Source organism: Colossoma macropomum, unplaced genomic scaffold (genome assembly GCF_904425465.1).
Source record: "Colossoma macropomum unplaced genomic scaffold, Colossoma_macropomum, whole genome shotgun sequence".
In the NCBI taxonomy this organism is placed as follows: Eukaryota; Metazoa; Chordata; class Actinopteri; order Characiformes; family Serrasalmidae; genus Colossoma; species Colossoma macropomum.
The window spans coordinates 5,980,230-5,997,248 of NW_023494792.1; the positions used below are offsets into that span (position 1 = coordinate 5,980,230).

Below are 17,019 nucleotides of genomic sequence, written 5' to 3' on the forward strand. Positions count from 1 at the left end.
GAACAGTCTAGTATATCTTTTTGAATAGTTTTTGAGATTTCTAAAATGGAAATTGCAAAATGTCACTGATCCCAAGGTATATAATCATTTCATATTTATTTTATAGTCTGTCACATTTTTGAAAATTTTTCTGCTTTACTCTTTCGCTATAGACTCGATTTCTCCAAGTTAAATTAAAATAAATGCCTCTTAACTCTACTAATGTAGTTCATCAGATTGAACTCTGAGTGCCGCTGTTGGTCAGTGTGTGGAGATTTAAGGTTGGTAGTTCCCACCGTTATCTCCAGAGAAGAAAGAAAACCGACATTACGAGAGCACAGAGGGAGAAGAAAGGACACGAACCGCAGAGATCACTAATCTGCTTTGTTCCAGCCACTTCTAACTTATTTTTTTTCATTGTTGATCGTTTGGACATCGATAAGGAAATCAATTTATATGGATTAATTTAAAACGTCGTTGAGTGTCGCCAAGAGAAATGTCGGACAGAACAATGGCGCGGCAAGTACTGCTGTTTATTTGTCTCGTCTCTCTCAGTTCAGTGCACGGACAGGTCAGTTACTCCATTCCTGAGGAAATGCCCAAAGGATCTTTAGTCGGTCACATAGTGCAGGATTTAGGTTTAGATTTAAAGAGACTGAAATCAGGAAAAGCTCGTATTTATACTGGAGACAGCGCTGAATACATCGAGCTGAATAAAGAGAGGGGAGTCCTCCTTATCAAAGAGAGAATAGACCGAGAAGCGCTGTGCGGACAGACAACGCCTTGTGCTCTACATTTCCAGATTACATTGGAAAACCCAATTGAGCTGTTTAGGGTGACCGTTGAAATTACAGATACAAACGATAACGCTCCGAGCTTTAAAAATAACGAGAAACGATTTGAAATAAGCGAGTCTGCGGTTGTTGGATCAAAATTTGTGCTGGAGAAAGCGATCGATGCAGACATTGGTATTAATGGTCTGCAGAGATATATTTTAACACCAACTGACCATTTTAATTTGAAGCTGGACAGTCAGATAGATGGAACTAAAAAGGTTGAAATGATTTTACAAAAACCGCTCGATCGTGAAAAGCAGGAGAAAATGTCCTTGTTGTTGACAGCTATAGATGGCGGCGAGCCACAGATGACTGGAACAGTTCAGATTCATGTTACTGTTCTCGATGCCAATGATAATGCCCCTGTTTTCACAAAACCAGTGTATAAAGCTGTTATAACTGAAAATTCCGCTAAAGGGTCATTACTGACCAAGGTAAGCGCTTCAGATGCGGACAAAGGACCAAATGGACACGTTAGTTATTTGATATCTAATACAGATGCTGTGTCAGAAATGTTCAGCATAAGGGAAAATGGTGATGTCTTTTTGATTGGCCAAATTGACTACGAAAAAGGAACGAATTATCAAATTGATATCGAGGCCATAGATAATGGTGGATTGTCTGACTCCAGCAAAATTGTTGTGGACCTGATTGATATTAATGACAACAGCCCGATAATTAATATAATATCGAAGTCAAATTCAATACCAGAAAATTCGCCTCCCAATACTGTAATAGCTATGATGAGCGTCAATGATCGAGATTCAGGAGAAAATGGGCAAGTGTCATGCCTCATCGCTGATAACATCCCTTATTCAATCAAATCAACAGCTTCAGGATTTTACAGCATTGTGACTGATAGTCTTTTAGACCGAGAAAGTGAAAGTTCATATAATATCAGTGTGATCTGCGCTGATGAGGGATCTCCATCTCTCTCCAGCAGCGTCACTCTCTCCTTACAGATATCAGATGTGAATGATAACGCTCCTGTGTTTGAGAGGAGCTCATATGAGGCCTCCATTCCAGAAAATAACACACCAGGTCTCTCCATATTCACAGTCAGAGCCAGAGACGCAGACTGGAACCAGAATGCGCGAGTCTCCTACATACTGGAGGACTCGTCGGTTAACGGAGTGCCCGTCTCCTCTTACGTATCTGTCAGTGCTGATAGCGGCGTTATCCATGCAGTGCGCTCTTTTGACTACGAGCAGATCAAAGATTTCCAGTTCCGCGTAATAGCGCAAGATGGAGGCTCCCCTCCTCTCAGTAGCAATGTGAGTGTGAAGATCATCATTCAGGACCAGAACGACAACGCGCCTCAGGTTCTGTACCCAGTCCAGACTGGGGGCTCTGTGGTGGCTGAAATGGTGCCTCGCTCAGCAGATGTGGGCTATCTCGTGACTAAAGTGGTGGCTGTTGATGTGGACTCTGGACAGAATGCCTGGCTCTCATATAAACTGCAGAAAGCCACAGACAGGGCGCTGTTTGAAGTGGGCGCACAGAATGGAGAAATAAGAACTGTGCGCCAAGTGACCGATAAAGATGCTGTGAAGCAGAAACTCACTGTTGTAGTGGAGGACAACGGGCAGCCCTCTCGTTCAGCTACGGTCAATATTAACGTGGCGGTGGCGGACAGTTTCCCTGAAGTGCTCTCGGAGTTCACTGACTTTACGCACGACAAGGATTACAACGACAACCTGACTTTCTATCTAGTCTTGGCCTTGGCTGTAGTTTCATTTCTCTTTATCGTCTCCATCATAGCCATACTGTCAGTCAAATGCTACAGATGGAGACGTGAGCGGATGTTTTATAAATCAGGTGCCAATCTGCCAGTTATTCCATATTACCCACCCCTTTACGCAGACGTAGGAGGGACGGGGACTTTACAGCATGTGTATAATTATGAGGTCTGCAGAACGACTGACTCCAGAAAGAGCGATCTGAAATATGCCAGACCTTCCAGTGAGAGCATCATTAGTTTGGATTCTAGTGGAACACAGACGCTTACGCATGCGCAGAGGGGAAAACCGAATATAAGGGACGATTCTGATAACCAGGTGAGTTCTAGCAGCTGGAAAATGTAATTTTCCTAATAGAGATACAGCAGCACAGTATATCATTTATGTGATCATTGTGAAATATTCACTTGTGATTAATTAAAATGGGTTTCATGGGTTAAAACATAATTCTCACACTTTTTCTTTTTCTGTAAATGGTAATTATAATAATCACGTATTAGCCCTGGCTCCTTATTGCTTTGTTAACACTTAAAAGTCTTTGCTAAATTTTGTGGCAGCGCAGTTACTATGCTGATTTCTATCATAAACAACTTTACTGCATTGTATCATATGCCCTGAATCTGAAACTAAATTGAAATACAGTGCATTTGCTTGGATTATATTTTGGTTGTAATATGTCTTTAGTGCTCTAAGTGCCGCTGTTGGACAGCGTGTGGAGGGCTTAAAGGAATATACTAGACACTCCTCTATTTCTGACATCACGAAGTAGAATTGCAGTATTTCATTTGGCTTTGTTTCTCAAATGCTCAAGCGGTTCCTGCAATGGTTTACTGGGATTCTGGTATAATTTTTCGTTTTTCAATCGGTTCGGTTCTTGAATCATAGTTATAACGTCTAAACAAGACTGTCGTAGTTGGAAAATGGCTGCTCTTTGTTCTCTCGAAGGCCGGAGAAGCAGCTACACCGTCTGGATTTCTCCATGGCTGACGCAGCGTCTCATTCTACTTGTCTTTGTTCTGACCGTTGCGCGCGGGCAGGTCCGTTACTCCATTCCTGAGGAGATGAATAAGGGCTCTGTTGTGGGAAATATCGTTCAGGATCTCGGTTTGGATGTTAAAAGACTGAAATCTGGTCGAGCGCGGATCTTCACGGAGGACAGTCGTGAGTACATCGGTCTAAATGTGGATAGAGGGACTCTGGTAGTGACAGAGAGGATAGATAGAGAGGAGCTGTGCGCCCAGGTCACTCCATGCTCCTTACATTTCCAGATCATTCTAGAAAACCCGATGGAGCTGCACAGAATTGATGTAGAAATATTAGATATTAATGATCATGCTCCTGTTTTTGCGAAAAATGAGATCAATTTTCAAATAAGCGAATTAGCTCTGCCTGGAGCTCGTTTGTCGCTTGACAGTGCTAAAGATCCTGATGTAGGTCAAAATTCGCTGCAGACTTACAAGCTTCACCCATCCGATTTCTTTGTACTTAAAATCCCTACCCTGTCTGATGATACAAAATTTGTTGAGATGCTTTTGCAGAAGCCTCTAGACAGGGAGGTGCAGAGCGAACACAAGCTGATTTTGACGGCATTTGATGGTGGCAGTCCGCAAAAAACAGGCACAATAAAAATAAACGTTATTGTTCTTGATGTAAATGACAACGCTCCAGTTTTCAGTGAGGCGGTTTACAGAGTTTCTATCCCAGAAAATATTGCGAAAGGCTCCGCAATTTTGACCGTTAGCGCTACGGACGTGGACCAGGGAACAAATGGAGACATAACATACTCATTTTCTCAAAGTAGTGAAAGCATATCAGACCTGTTCGATATTAATAGTAGTACTGGAACGATTTCAGTGAGTGGTTCTTTAGATTTTGAGAAAACAAAAAAGTACGAATTATACGTGGAAGCAACAGACAAGGGCGGCTTAACTGACACTAGTAAGGTCAATATTGAAATAACTGATGTAAATGACAATAACCCAGTAATAAGCCTTATTTCGTTCTCGAACCCAATTCCAGAAGATTCGCCTCCCGAGACTATAATTGCTATGCTGAACATCAAAGATGTAGATTCAGAGAGAAATGGACACGTTAAATGCACAGTAGATTCAAACCTGCCATTCAAAATTAAATCATCTTCTTCTAATTTCTACAGTTTAGTCACTGAACACCGTTTAGATCGTGAGAAAGTTTCTGAATATAATATTACAATAACAGCTACTGATGAGGGCTCTCCCTCTTTATCTATGAACAAAACGTTGACGCTTAAAATATCTGATGTCAATGACAACGCCCCTGTGTTCCAGCGTCAGTCTTACACCGCTTATGTGATGGAAAATAACACACCTGGAGTGTCTATATTTGCAGTCACAGCAAGTGATAAAGACTCTGGTAACAATGCGCGCATTTCATATTTTCTTGAGGATGTTCTCGTTAACGGAGTTTCAGCCTCCACTTATATTTCAGTTCATGCAGAGAGCGGAGAGATTCTGGCTGTTCGCTCTTTTGATTACGAGCAAACAAAAGAGTTTAATGTCCGCGTAAAAGCGCAGGACGGAGGAAACCCACCTCTCAGTAGCAATGTGAGTGTGAAGATCATCATTCAGGACCAGAACGACAACGCGCCTCAGGTTCTGTACCCAGTCCAGACTGGGGGCTCTGTGGTGGCTGAAATGGTGCCTCGCTCAGCAGATGTGGGCTATCTCGTGACTAAAGTGGTGGCTGTTGATGTGGACTCTGGACAGAATGCCTGGCTCTCATATAAACTGCAGAAAGCCACAGACAGGGCGCTGTTTGAAGTGGGCGCACAGAATGGAGAAATAAGAACTGTGCGCCAAGTGACCGATAAAGATGCTGTGAAGCAGAAGCTCACTGTTGTAGTGGAGGACAACGGGCAGCCCTCTCGTTCAGCTACGGTCAATATTAACGTGGCGGTGGCGGACAGTTTCCCTGAAGTGCTCTCGGAGTTCACTGACCTTACGCACGACAAGGATTACAACGACAACCTGACTTTCTATCTAGTCTTGGCCTTGGCTGTAGTTTCATTTCTCTTTATCGTCTCCATCATAGCCATACTGTCAGTCAAATGCTACAGATGGAGACGTGAGCGGATGTTTTACAAATCAGGTGCCAATCTGCCAGTTATTCCATATTATCCACCCCTTTACGCAGACGTAGGAGGGACGGGGACTTTACAGCATGTGTATAATTATGAGGTCTGCAGAACGACTGACTCCAGAAAGAGTGATCTAAAGCACATCAGACCAACTCATAGCATTATTAGTCTTGATACCAGTGGAACACAGACTCTACACATGCGCAGAGGGAGAAACTGATACACGACGATTTTAATGATCAGGTGAGACTTTGTATTATTATATTATTATTATATTATTATTATTATTATATTGGTTGGGTGCTGAGTTTAAGATTTGAGAGTCGCTGAATGTGCATACCAGACGCTATATGTCTCTGTCCGTGGTGCTGAAATTTCAACTCAGGTCTTCGTTCTAAGAGCAGTTTTCTCATGTACTGTATTCTGAACCATGTTGTGTATCATATGTAACAACGGCAATAATGGCGCATTAAACAATATATTTTCTATCAACATAATTAGTGCTAAAATGACGTAAACTAGAAGACAGATTTGATGTCATAAATATATTACTTTGTTAGTTATGCACACATTTGTACCGCTTACATTCAGTGCTATTTTCTATATGACAGTTCAGTTGTTTGGTGCGTAAACATTCATTATCTTACACGTTAAAATGAAAGACACTTTTTTAGTTCACATATGCCAGACCTTCCAGTGAGAGCATCATTAGCTTGGACACCAGTGGAACACAAACACTCACGCATGCGCAGAGGGAGAAACTTACCCATACTGATTCTGATAATCAGGTGAGCGTCTTATAATATTAATTGCTGTTTTTTGTTAAAAACTTCGTGATGTATTTACAGCCTATTAAAACCTAGTTTTATTAAGTTGTTACTGCTTGACTGACACATTATTCAGATCTCCATATATTTTAGGTTTAATAATAATTACATGAAAACTTACTAGTAGCAGTATTGCTAGCAGTAGTAGTATTGCTGTTTTTGTTTCCGACCGATCAGTGCATTTTCTTAACTTTTTCAAATTAGCATGTTTCTTTAAAAAATCAGCTTTTGAATCTTCAGTGTTAAGATGTTTTCTGTTGTTTCTGAATTTAATATCGCTATTTCTTCTACACGTTTCAGTATTTAGATCTTGTTTTGAGAAAATGACCACAGTTTAGTAGAAAGTTCAACACGTAGTCCCATTTCTCTTTTGTTTGTTGCTCTGTCCAAGGTGCTGAAGTGCTCATTTATTTCACGGTATGCATGTTTTCGTTTTCCAGTCGTGGCGAACCCTCGACATGCTTATAAAGTCTATGCATTTGGTGCCAACGTTTCTCATTTTTATCTTCTCATAGTACTGAATTTCTCAAGATACTCCTTATGTTTTCACATTTGGTAATTTATTTGTGTAGTTCAGTATATTGGACTCAGAGTGCCGCTGTTGGTCAACGTGTTGCAGAGATTGACAGCAGAAACACCCACTTTATTTCAATGCGTTAGGAGGAGAAAGAGACATTAGCAGAGAGCATAGAGCAGAAGGTCGACATCAGCTCTTCAAATATATATCATTATTGTTCTTTATGCTGGAAAATATAAAGGTATTTTGTCATGTAATTTTTTTTTTGTTTTTTGGAAGAGTATCGTACGTCCTCATTACTGATTGGATTATACTGTTTTTTTGTTGTTGTTGTTTTTTCGTGTCGCAGAGGAAAATGTCGGACAGAACAATGGCGCGGCAAGTACTGCTGTTTATTTGTCTCGTCTCTCTCAGTTCAGTGCGCGGACAGGTCAGTTACTCCATTCCCGAGGAAATGCCCAAAGGATCTTTAGTCGGTAACATAGCGCAGGATTTAGGTTTAGATTTAAAGAGACTGAAATCAGGAAAAGCTCGTATTTATACTGGAGACAGCGCTGAATACATCGAGCTGAATAAAGAGAGGGGAGTCCTCCTTATCAAAGAGAGAATAGACCGAGAAGCGCTGTGCGCACAGACAACGCCTTGTGCTCTACATTTTCAGATCATTTTAGAGAATCCAATGGAGTTTTATAGTGTCACTGTCGAGATTATGGATGTAAACGACAACTCTCCTTCGTTCAAAAGGGCTGAAATGCAATTCAGAATTAGTGAGTCAGCTGTACCGGGAGCGAAATTTGTTTTAGAAAGAGCCGTGGACCCGGATGTTGGCGTTAATGGTCTTCAGAGTTATTCTCTGAACCCTACGGATAATTTTTCACTAAAAGTGCAAAATCAGCCAGATGGTAATAAAATGGTTGAAATGATTCTTCAAAAGCCCCTTGATCGTGAAAAGCAGGAGCAGTTGTCCCTCGTACTAATAGCAGTAGACGGAGGCGATCCGCGTCTATCTGGCACTGCGCAGATAAATATCATTGTTTTAGATGCTAATGATAATTCACCTGTTTTCACACAAGAAGTATATAAAACCACTATTACAGAGAATTCACCAAAAGGCACCGTTGTTACAACAGTAAGTGCGACGGATGCTGACAAAGGTTCTAATAGTGAAATAATATATTCAATTACAAGCACTGACGACACTATGCCTGAATTGTTTGAAATAAATGAGTTAACCGGTGAGGTTAAAGTTGCTGGAAATCTAGATTATGAAAAGGCTCATCACTATCAAGTTCACATACAGGCAACTGATGATGGAGGTTTAACTGATTCGTGTAAAATCGTTGTAGATTTAATTGATGTAAATGATAACACGCCAGTTATAAATATAATGAGTAAACTTAATATCATATCTGAAGACTCAAAGTTAGACACTGTTGTAACAATGATAAACGTTCAAGATCCAGACTCTGGTGAAAATGGTAAAGTCCATTGTTCGTTAAACACAAATGTTCCATTCACGCTGAAATCGACCACAAATAATTTCTTCAGTTTAGTCACAGATAACAATTTAGACCGAGAGAGAGAGTCTGGATATAATATCAGTGTGATCTGCGCTGATGAGGGGTCTCCATCTCTCTCCAGCAGCGTCACTCTCTCCTTACAGATATCAGATGTGAATGATAACGCTCCTGTGTTTGAGAGGAGCTCATATGAGGCCTCCATTCCAGAAAATAACACACCAGGTCTCTCCATATTCACAGTCAGAGCCAAAGACGCAGACTGGAACCAGAATGCTCGAGTCTCCTACATACTGGAGGACTCGTCGGTTAACGGAGTGCCCATCTCCTCTTACGTATCTGTCAGTGCTGATAGCGGCGTTATCCATGCAGTGCGCTCTTTTGACTACGAGCAGATCAAAGATTTCCAGTTCCGCGTAATAGCGCAAGATGGAGGCTCCCCTCCTCTCAGTAGCAACGTGAGTGTAAAGATCATCATTCAGGACCAGAACGACAACGCGCCTCAGGTTCTGTACCCAGTCCAGACTGGAGGCTCTGTGGTGGCTGAAATGGTGCCTCGCTCAGCAGATGTGGGCTATCTTGTGACTAAAGTGGTGGCTGTTGATGTGGACTCTGGACAGAATGCCTGGCTCTCATATAAACTGCAGAAAGCCACAGACAGGGCGCTGTTTGAAGTGGGCGCACAGAATGGAGAAATAAGAACTGTGCGCCAAGTGACCGATAAAGATGCTGTGAAGCAGAAGCTCACTGTTGTAGTGGAGGACAACGGGCAGCCCTCTCGTTCAGCTACGGTCAATATTAACGTGGCGGTGGCGGACAGTTTCCCTGAAGTGCTCTCGGAGTTCACTGACTTTACGCACGACAAGGATTACAACGACAACCTGACTTTCTATCTAGTCTTGGCCTTGGCTGTAGTTTCATTTCTCTTTATCGTCTCCATCATAGCCATACTGTCAGTCAAATGCTACAGATGGAGACGAGAGCGGATGTTTTATAAATCAGGTGCCAATCTGCCAGTTATTCCATATTACCCACCCCTTTACGCAGACGTAGGAGGGACGGGGACTTTACAGCATGTGTATAATTATGAGGTCTGCAGAACGACTGACTCCAGAAAGAGTGATCTAAAGCACATCAGACCAACTCATAGCATTATTAGTCTTGATACCAGTGGAACACAGACTCTCACACATGCGCAGAGGGAGAAACTGATACACGACGATTTTAATGATCAGGTGAGACTTTGTATTATTATTATTATTATTATTATTATTATTATTATTATTATTATATTGGTTGGGTGCTGAGTTTAAGATTTGAGAGTCGCTGAATGTGCATACCAGACGCTATATGTCTCTGTCCGTGGTGCTGAAATTTCAACTCAGGTCTTCGTTCTAAGAGCAGTTTTCTCATGTACTGTATTCTGAACCATGTTGTGTATCATATGTAACAACGGCAATAATGGCGCATTAAACAATATATTTTCTATCAACATAATTAGTGCTAAAATGACGTAAACTAGAAGACAGATTTGATGTCATAAATATATTACTTTGTTAGTTATGCACACATTTGTACCGCTTACATTCAGTGCTATTTTCTATATGACAGTTCAGTTGTTTGGTGCGTAAACATTCATTATCTTACACGTTAAAATGAAAGACACTTTTTTAGTTCACATATGCCAGACCTTCCAGTGAGAGCATCATTAGCTTGGACACCAGTGGAACACAAACACTCACGCATGCGCAGAGGGAGAAACTTACCCATACTGATTCTGATAATCAGGTGCTGTTTTTTGTTAAAAACTTCGTGATGTATTTACAGCCTATTAAAACCTAGTTTTATTAAGTTGTTACTGCTTGACTGACACATTATTCAGATCTCCATATATTTTAGGTTTAATAATAATTACATGAAAACTTACTAGTAGCAGTATTGCTAGCAGTAGTAGTATTGCTGTTTTTGTTTCCGACCGATCAGTGCATTTTCTTAACTTTTTCAAATTAGCATGTTTCTTTAAAAAATCAGCTTTTGAATCTTCAGTGTTAAGATGTTTTCTGTTGTTTCTGAATTTAATATCGCTATTTCTTCTACACGTTTCAGTATTTAGATCTTGTTTTGAGAAAATGACCACAGTTTAGTAGAAAGTTCAACACGTAGTCCCATTTCTCTTTTGTTTGTTGCTCTGTCCAAGGTGCTGAAGTGCTCATTTATTTCACGGTATGCATGTTTTCGTTTTCCAGTCGTGGCGAACCCTCGACATGCTTATAAAGTCTATGCATTTGGTGCCAACGTTTCTCATTTTTATCTTCTCATAGTACTGAATTTCTCAAGATACTCCTTATGTTTTCACATTTGGTAATTTATTTGTGTAGTTCAGTATATTGGACTCAGAGTGCCGCTGTTGGTCAACGTGTTGCAGAGATTGACAGCAGAAACACCCACTTTATTTCAATGCGTTAGGAGGAGAAAGAGACATTAGCAGAGAGCATAGAGCAGAAGGTCGACATCAGCTCTTCAAATATATATCATTATTGTTCTTTATGCTGGAAAATATAAAGGTATTTTGTCATGTAATTTTTTTTTTGTTTTTTGGAAGAGTATCGTACGTCCTCATTACTGATTGGATTATACTGTTTTTTTTGTTGTTGTTGTTTTTTCGTGTCGCAGAGGAAAATGTCGGACAGAACAATGGCGCGGCAAGTACTGCTGTTTATTTGTCTCGTCTCTCTCAGTTCAGTGCGCGGACAGGTCAGTTACTCCATTCCCGAGGAAATGCCCAAAGGATCTTTAGTCGGTAACATAGCGCAGGATTTAGGTTTAGATTTAAAGAGACTGAAATCAGGAAAAGCTCGTATTTATACTGGAGACAGCGCTGAATACATCGAGCTGAATAAAGAGAGGGGAGTCCTCCTTATCAAAGAGAGAATAGACCGAGAAGCGCTGTGCGCACAGACAACGCCTTGTGCTCTACATTTTCAGATCATTTTAGAGAATCCAATGGAGTTTTATAGTGTCACTGTCGAGATTATGGATGTAAACGACAACTCTCCTTCGTTCAAAAGGGCTGAAATGCAATTCAGAATTAGTGAGTCAGCTGTACCGGGAGCGAAATTTGTTTTAGAAAGAGCCGTGGACCCGGATGTTGGCGTTAATGGTCTTCAGAGTTATTCTCTGAACCCTACGGATAATTTTTCACTAAAAGTGCAAAATCAGCCAGATGGTAATAAAATGGTTGAAATGATTCTTCAAAAGCCCCTTGATCGTGAAAAGCAGGAGCAGTTGTCCCTCGTACTAATAGCAGTAGACGGAGGCGATCCGCGTCTATCTGGCACTGCGCAGATAAATATCATTGTTTTAGATGCTAATGATAATTCACCTGTTTTCACACAAGAAGTATATAAAACCACTATTACAGAGAATTCACCAAAAGGCACCGTTGTTACAACAGTAAGTGCGACGGATGCTGACAAAGGTTCTAATAGTGAAATAATATATTCAATTACAAGCACTGACGACACTATGCCTGAATTGTTTGAAATAAATGAGTTAACCGGTGAGGTTAAAGTTGCTGGAAATCTAGATTATGAAAAGGCTCATCACTATCAAGTTCACATACAGGCAACTGATGATGGAGGTTTAACTGATTCGTGTAAAATCGTTGTAGATTTAATTGATGTAAATGATAACACGCCAGTTATAAATATAATGAGTAAACTTAATATCATATCTGAAGACTCAAAGTTAGACACTGTTGTAACAATGATAAACGTTCAAGATCCAGACTCTGGTGAAAATGGTAAAGTCCATTGTTCGTTAAACACAAATGTTCCATTCACGCTGAAATCGACCACAAATAATTTCTTCAGTTTAGTCACAGATAACAATTTAGACCGAGAGAGAGAGTCTGGATATAATATCAGTGTGATCTGCGCTGATGAGGGGTCTCCATCTCTCTCCAGCAGCGTCACTCTCTCCTTACAGATATCAGATGTGAATGATAACGCTCCTGTGTTTGAGAGGAGCTCATATGAGGCCTCCATTCCAGAAAATAACACACCAGGTCTCTCCATATTCACAGTCAGAGCCAAAGACGCAGACTGGAACCAGAATGCTCGAGTCTCCTACATACTGGAGGACTCGTCGGTTAACGGAGTGCCCATCTCCTCTTACGTATCTGTCAGTGCTGATAGCGGCGTTATCCATGCAGTGCGCTCTTTTGACTACGAGCAGATCAAAGATTTCCAGTTCCGCGTAATAGCGCAAGATGGAGGCTCCCCTCCTCTCAGTAGCAACGTGAGTGTAAAGATCATCATTCAGGACCAGAACGACAACGCGCCTCAGGTTCTGTACCCAGTCCAGACTGGAGGCTCTGTGGTGGCTGAAATGGTGCCTCGCTCAGCAGATGTGGGCTATCTTGTGACTAAAGTGGTGGCTGTTGATGTGGACTCTGGACAGAATGCCTGGCTCTCATATAAACTGCAGAAAGCCACAGACAGGGCGCTGTTTGAAGTGGGCGCACAGAATGGAGAAATAAGAACTGTGCGCCAAGTGACCGATAAAGATGCTGTGAAGCAGAAGCTCACTGTTGTAGTGGAGGACAACGGGCAGCCCTCTCGTTCAGCTACGGTCAATATTAACGTGGCGGTGGCGGACAGTTTCCCTGAAGTGCTCTCGGAGTTCACTGACTTTACGCACGACAAGGATTACAACGACAACCTGACTTTCTATCTAGTCTTGGCCTTGGCTGTAGTTTCATTTCTCTTTATCGTCTCCATCATAGCCATACTGTCAGTCAAATGCTACAGATGGAGACGAGAGCGGATGTTTTATAAATCAGGTGCCAATCTGCCAGTTATTCCATATTACCCACCCCTTTACGCAGACGTAGGAGGGACGGGGACTTTACAGCATGTGTATAATTATGAGGTCTGCAGAACGACTGACTCCAGAAAGAGTGATCTAAAGCACATCAGACCAACTCATAGCATTATTAGTCTTGATACCAGTGGAACACAGACTCTCACACATGCGCAGAGGGAGAAACTGATACACGACGATTTTAATGATCAGGTGAGACTTTGTATTATTATTATTATTATTATTATTATTATTATTATTATTATTATATTGGTTGGGTGCTGAGTTTAAGATTTGAGAGTCGCTGAATGTGCATACCAGACGCTATATGTCTCTGTCCGTGGTGCTGAAATTTCAACTCAGGTCTTCGTTCTAAGAGCAGTTTTCTCATGTACTGTATTCTGAACCATGTTGTGTATCATATGTAACAACGGCAATAATGGCGCATTAAACAATATATTTTCTATCAACATAATTAGTGCTAAAATGACGTAAACTAGAAGACAGATTTGATGTCATAAATATATTACTTTGTTAGTTATGCACACATTTGTACCGCTTACATTCAGTGCTATTTTCTATATGACAGTTCAGTTGTTTGGTGCGTAAACATTCATTATCTTACACGTTAAAATGAAAGACACTTTTTTAGTTCACATATTTGTCTCCCAGATCTTACGTATATTTTAGACCTTTCCTTTGCTTTGCGTTATTTCTTTCTTATTGATGGCAGTCATTCTCTCTCATGCATTGCACTTTTCATGTTTGTGTAGTTCTTCAATTTGGACTCACAGTGCCGCTGTTGGTCAGTGTGTTGGAGAATGCAAGCCGGATTTTGAGCAGAACCTCCCCCACATTGTGGAAATAAGAGAGCGAGAGAGAAAGAGCTTTATAGCCGCACTGCAAACACAGAGCGCAGAAAACGTCTTTCGGAGCAATAGATCTACCTTATTTTACTGCATTCAAGGACATTGGAATATTTCTTGAAATGGATCGCTGCTTTGTGTAGCTAACCTTCTTTTAAGCACTGGAGACATCGCCTTTACTGTTTTGTCACTCGTCAGAATGTCGGACAGAACAATGGCGCGGCAAGTACTGCTGTTTATTTGTCTCCTCTCTCTCAGTTCAGTGCGCGGACAGGTCAGTTACTCCATTCCTGAGGAAATGCCCAAAGGATCTTTAGTCGGTAATATAGCGCAGGATTTAGGTTTAGATTTAAAGAGACTGAAATCAGGAAAAGCTCGTGTATTTAGTGGAGATTCTACTGAATACATCGAGCTGAATAAAGAGAGGGGGGTGCTTCTGATCAAAGAGAGAATAGACCGAGAAACGCTATGCAGACAGACAACGCCTTGTGCTCTACATTTACAAATAATTCTAGAAAACCCTATTGAACTCTACCGGATTACCGTCGAGGTTACAGACATTAATGATAACCCTCCTCGTTTTATCAGGACTGAAAAGCGCTTTGAGATAAGTGAATCTGCTGTTGTTGGCTCAAAATTCGTCTTAGAGAAAGCAGTCGACGCAGACATTGGAAGAAATGGACTCCAAAGCTATGTGTTAGCGCCAACTGACAATTTTAATCTGAAGATTGGTAGCCAAGCTGACGGAAGCAAAACTGTAGAAATGATTTTACAAAAACCGTTAGACCGAGAAAAACAGGAAAACATGTCGCTATTGCTAACGGCCATAGATGGTGGAGATCCAGTAATGTCAGGAACAGTGCAGATACACATCACTGTGCTTGATGCCAATGATAACGCTCCTGTCTTTACTAAACCAGTATATAAAGCTGTGATAACTGAAAATTCACCTAAAGGTACATCAGTTATTTCGGTTAGTGCCTTTGATCAAGATAAAAGTTCAAATGGCCAAATAAGTTATTCAATTTCGAATAACATAGACAGAATGTCAGAGATGTTTCATGTAGACGAAAAGGGTGTGGTGACTTTGGTCGGAGACATCGACTATGAAATCTCCAAGCATTACCAAATTGACATAGAAGCAATTGACAATGGTGGCCTTTCTGATTCAAGTAAAATAATGTTAGAGGTTATTGATGTAAATGATAATAAGCCGATGATCACAGTGATGTCGAAGTCCACCAGTATAGTGGAGGACTCGCCACCAGAAACAGTCATAGCTATAATCAGTGCTAATGATCCAGATTCTGATAGCAACGGTCAAGTCTACTGTCGAATAAGCGAAAAGATACCGTTTACAATTCAATCGACTTCTAGCGACTTTTACAGTATTGTAACTGAAAGTAATTTAGACCGAGAGAGAGAGTCTGGTTATAATATCAGTGTGATCTGCGCTGATGAGGGATCTCCATCTCTCTCCAGCAGCGTCACTCTCTCCTTACAGATATCAGATGTGAATGATAACGCTCCTGTGTTTGAGAGGAGCTCATATGAGGCCTCCATTCCAGAAAATAACACACCAGGTCTCTCCATATTCACAGTCAGAGCCAGAGACGCAGACTGGAACCAGAATGCGCGAGTCTCCTACATACTGGAGGACTCGTCGGTTAACGGAGTGCCCGTCTCCTCTTACGTATCTGTCAGTGCTGATAGCGGCGTTATCCATGCAGTGCGCTCTTTTGACTACGAGCAGATCAAAGATTTCCAGTTCCGCGTAATAGCGCAAGATGCAGGCTCCCCTCCTCTCAGTAGCAACGTGAGTGTGAAGATCATCATTCAGGACCAGAACGACAACGCGCCTCAGGTTCTGTACCCAGTCCAGACTGGGGGCTCTGTGGTGGCTGAAATGGTGCCTCGCTCAGCAGATGTGGGCTATCTTGTGACTAAAGTGGTGGCTGTTGATGTGGACTCTGGACAGAATGCCTGGCTCTCATATAAACTGCAGAAAGCCACAGACAGGGCGCTGTTTGAAGTGGGCGCACAGAATGGAGAAATAAGAACTGTGCGCCAAGTGACCGATAAAGATGCTGTGAAGCAGAAGCTCACTGTTGTAGTGGAGGACAACGGGCAGCCCTCTCGTTCAGCTACGGTCAGTATTAACGTGGCGGTGGCGGACAGTTTCCCTGAAGTGCTCTCGGAGTTCACTGACTTTACGCACGACAAGGATTACAACGACAACCTGACTTTCTATCTAGTCTTGGCCTTGGCTGTAGTTTCATTTCTCTTTATCGTCTCCATCATAGCCATACTGTCAGTCAAATGCTACAGATGGAGACGTGAGCGGATGTTTTATAAATCAGGTGCCAATCTGCCAGTTATTCCATATTATCCACCCCTTTACGCAGACGTAGGAGGGACGGGGACTTTACAGCATGTGTATAATTATGAGGTTTGCAGAACGACTGACTCCAGAAAGAGTGATCTGAAGCACATGAGACCAACTCAGAGCATTATTAGTCTTGATACCAGTGGAACACAGACTCTGACGCATGCGCAGAGGGAGAAACTGATAAATGACGATTTTGACGATCAGGTGAGATTTTGTATTGGTGTTATTATTATTATTATTATTATTATTATTATTATTAGGTTGTTGTTTTGTGCTATCGCGTTTAGTTTAAGATTTTTTAACCGCTGCATGAGCAAAGAATATGCTTTTAAGCCTCTGTCCGTGGTGTCGAGACTAAGGCTTTCCTTTTT

General features: G+C 41.5%; 3 protein-coding genes and 3 pseudogenes across 6 annotated transcripts in view; all 6 read left to right on the top strand.

Moving 5' to 3' along the window:
• The window catches only part of LOC118811457 (protocadherin gamma-A11-like), a 192,282-nt gene that overhangs the window by 104,950 nt on the left and 70,313 nt on the right, over positions 1–17,019 (top strand). The window lies entirely within an intron of this gene.
• Positions 172–16,787, top strand: LOC118811487 (annotated as a pseudogene).
• On the top strand, positions 3,358–5,787 carry LOC118811483 (annotated as a pseudogene).
• Positions 6,647–10,189, top strand: LOC118811458 (protocadherin beta-16-like). The gene has a single exon (XM_036575689.1). The coding sequence runs from the start codon at positions 7,237–7,239 to the stop codon at positions 9,835–9,837; it is 2,601 nt and encodes an 866-aa protein (XP_036431582.1). The 5' UTR covers positions 6,647–7,236; the 3' UTR covers positions 9,838–10,189.
• LOC118811461 (protocadherin beta-16-like) lies at positions 11,210–14,240 on the top strand. Its single transcript, XM_036575691.1, has one exon. The coding sequence runs from the start codon at positions 11,210–11,212 to the stop codon at positions 13,676–13,678; it is 2,469 nt and encodes an 822-aa protein (XP_036431584.1). The 3' UTR covers positions 13,679–14,240.
• On the top strand, positions 14,316–16,815 carry LOC118811486 (annotated as a pseudogene).

What these genes read in the sequence shown, in the direction of transcription:
- LOC118811458 (XM_036575689.1), top strand. Translation starts at nt 7,237, where the DNA reads ATGCTGGAAAATATAAAGGTATTTTGTCATGTAATTTTTTTTTTGTTT.
- LOC118811461 (XM_036575691.1), top strand. Translation starts at nt 11,210, where the DNA reads ATGTCGGACAGAACAATGGCGCGGCAAGTACTGCTGTTTATTTGTCTC.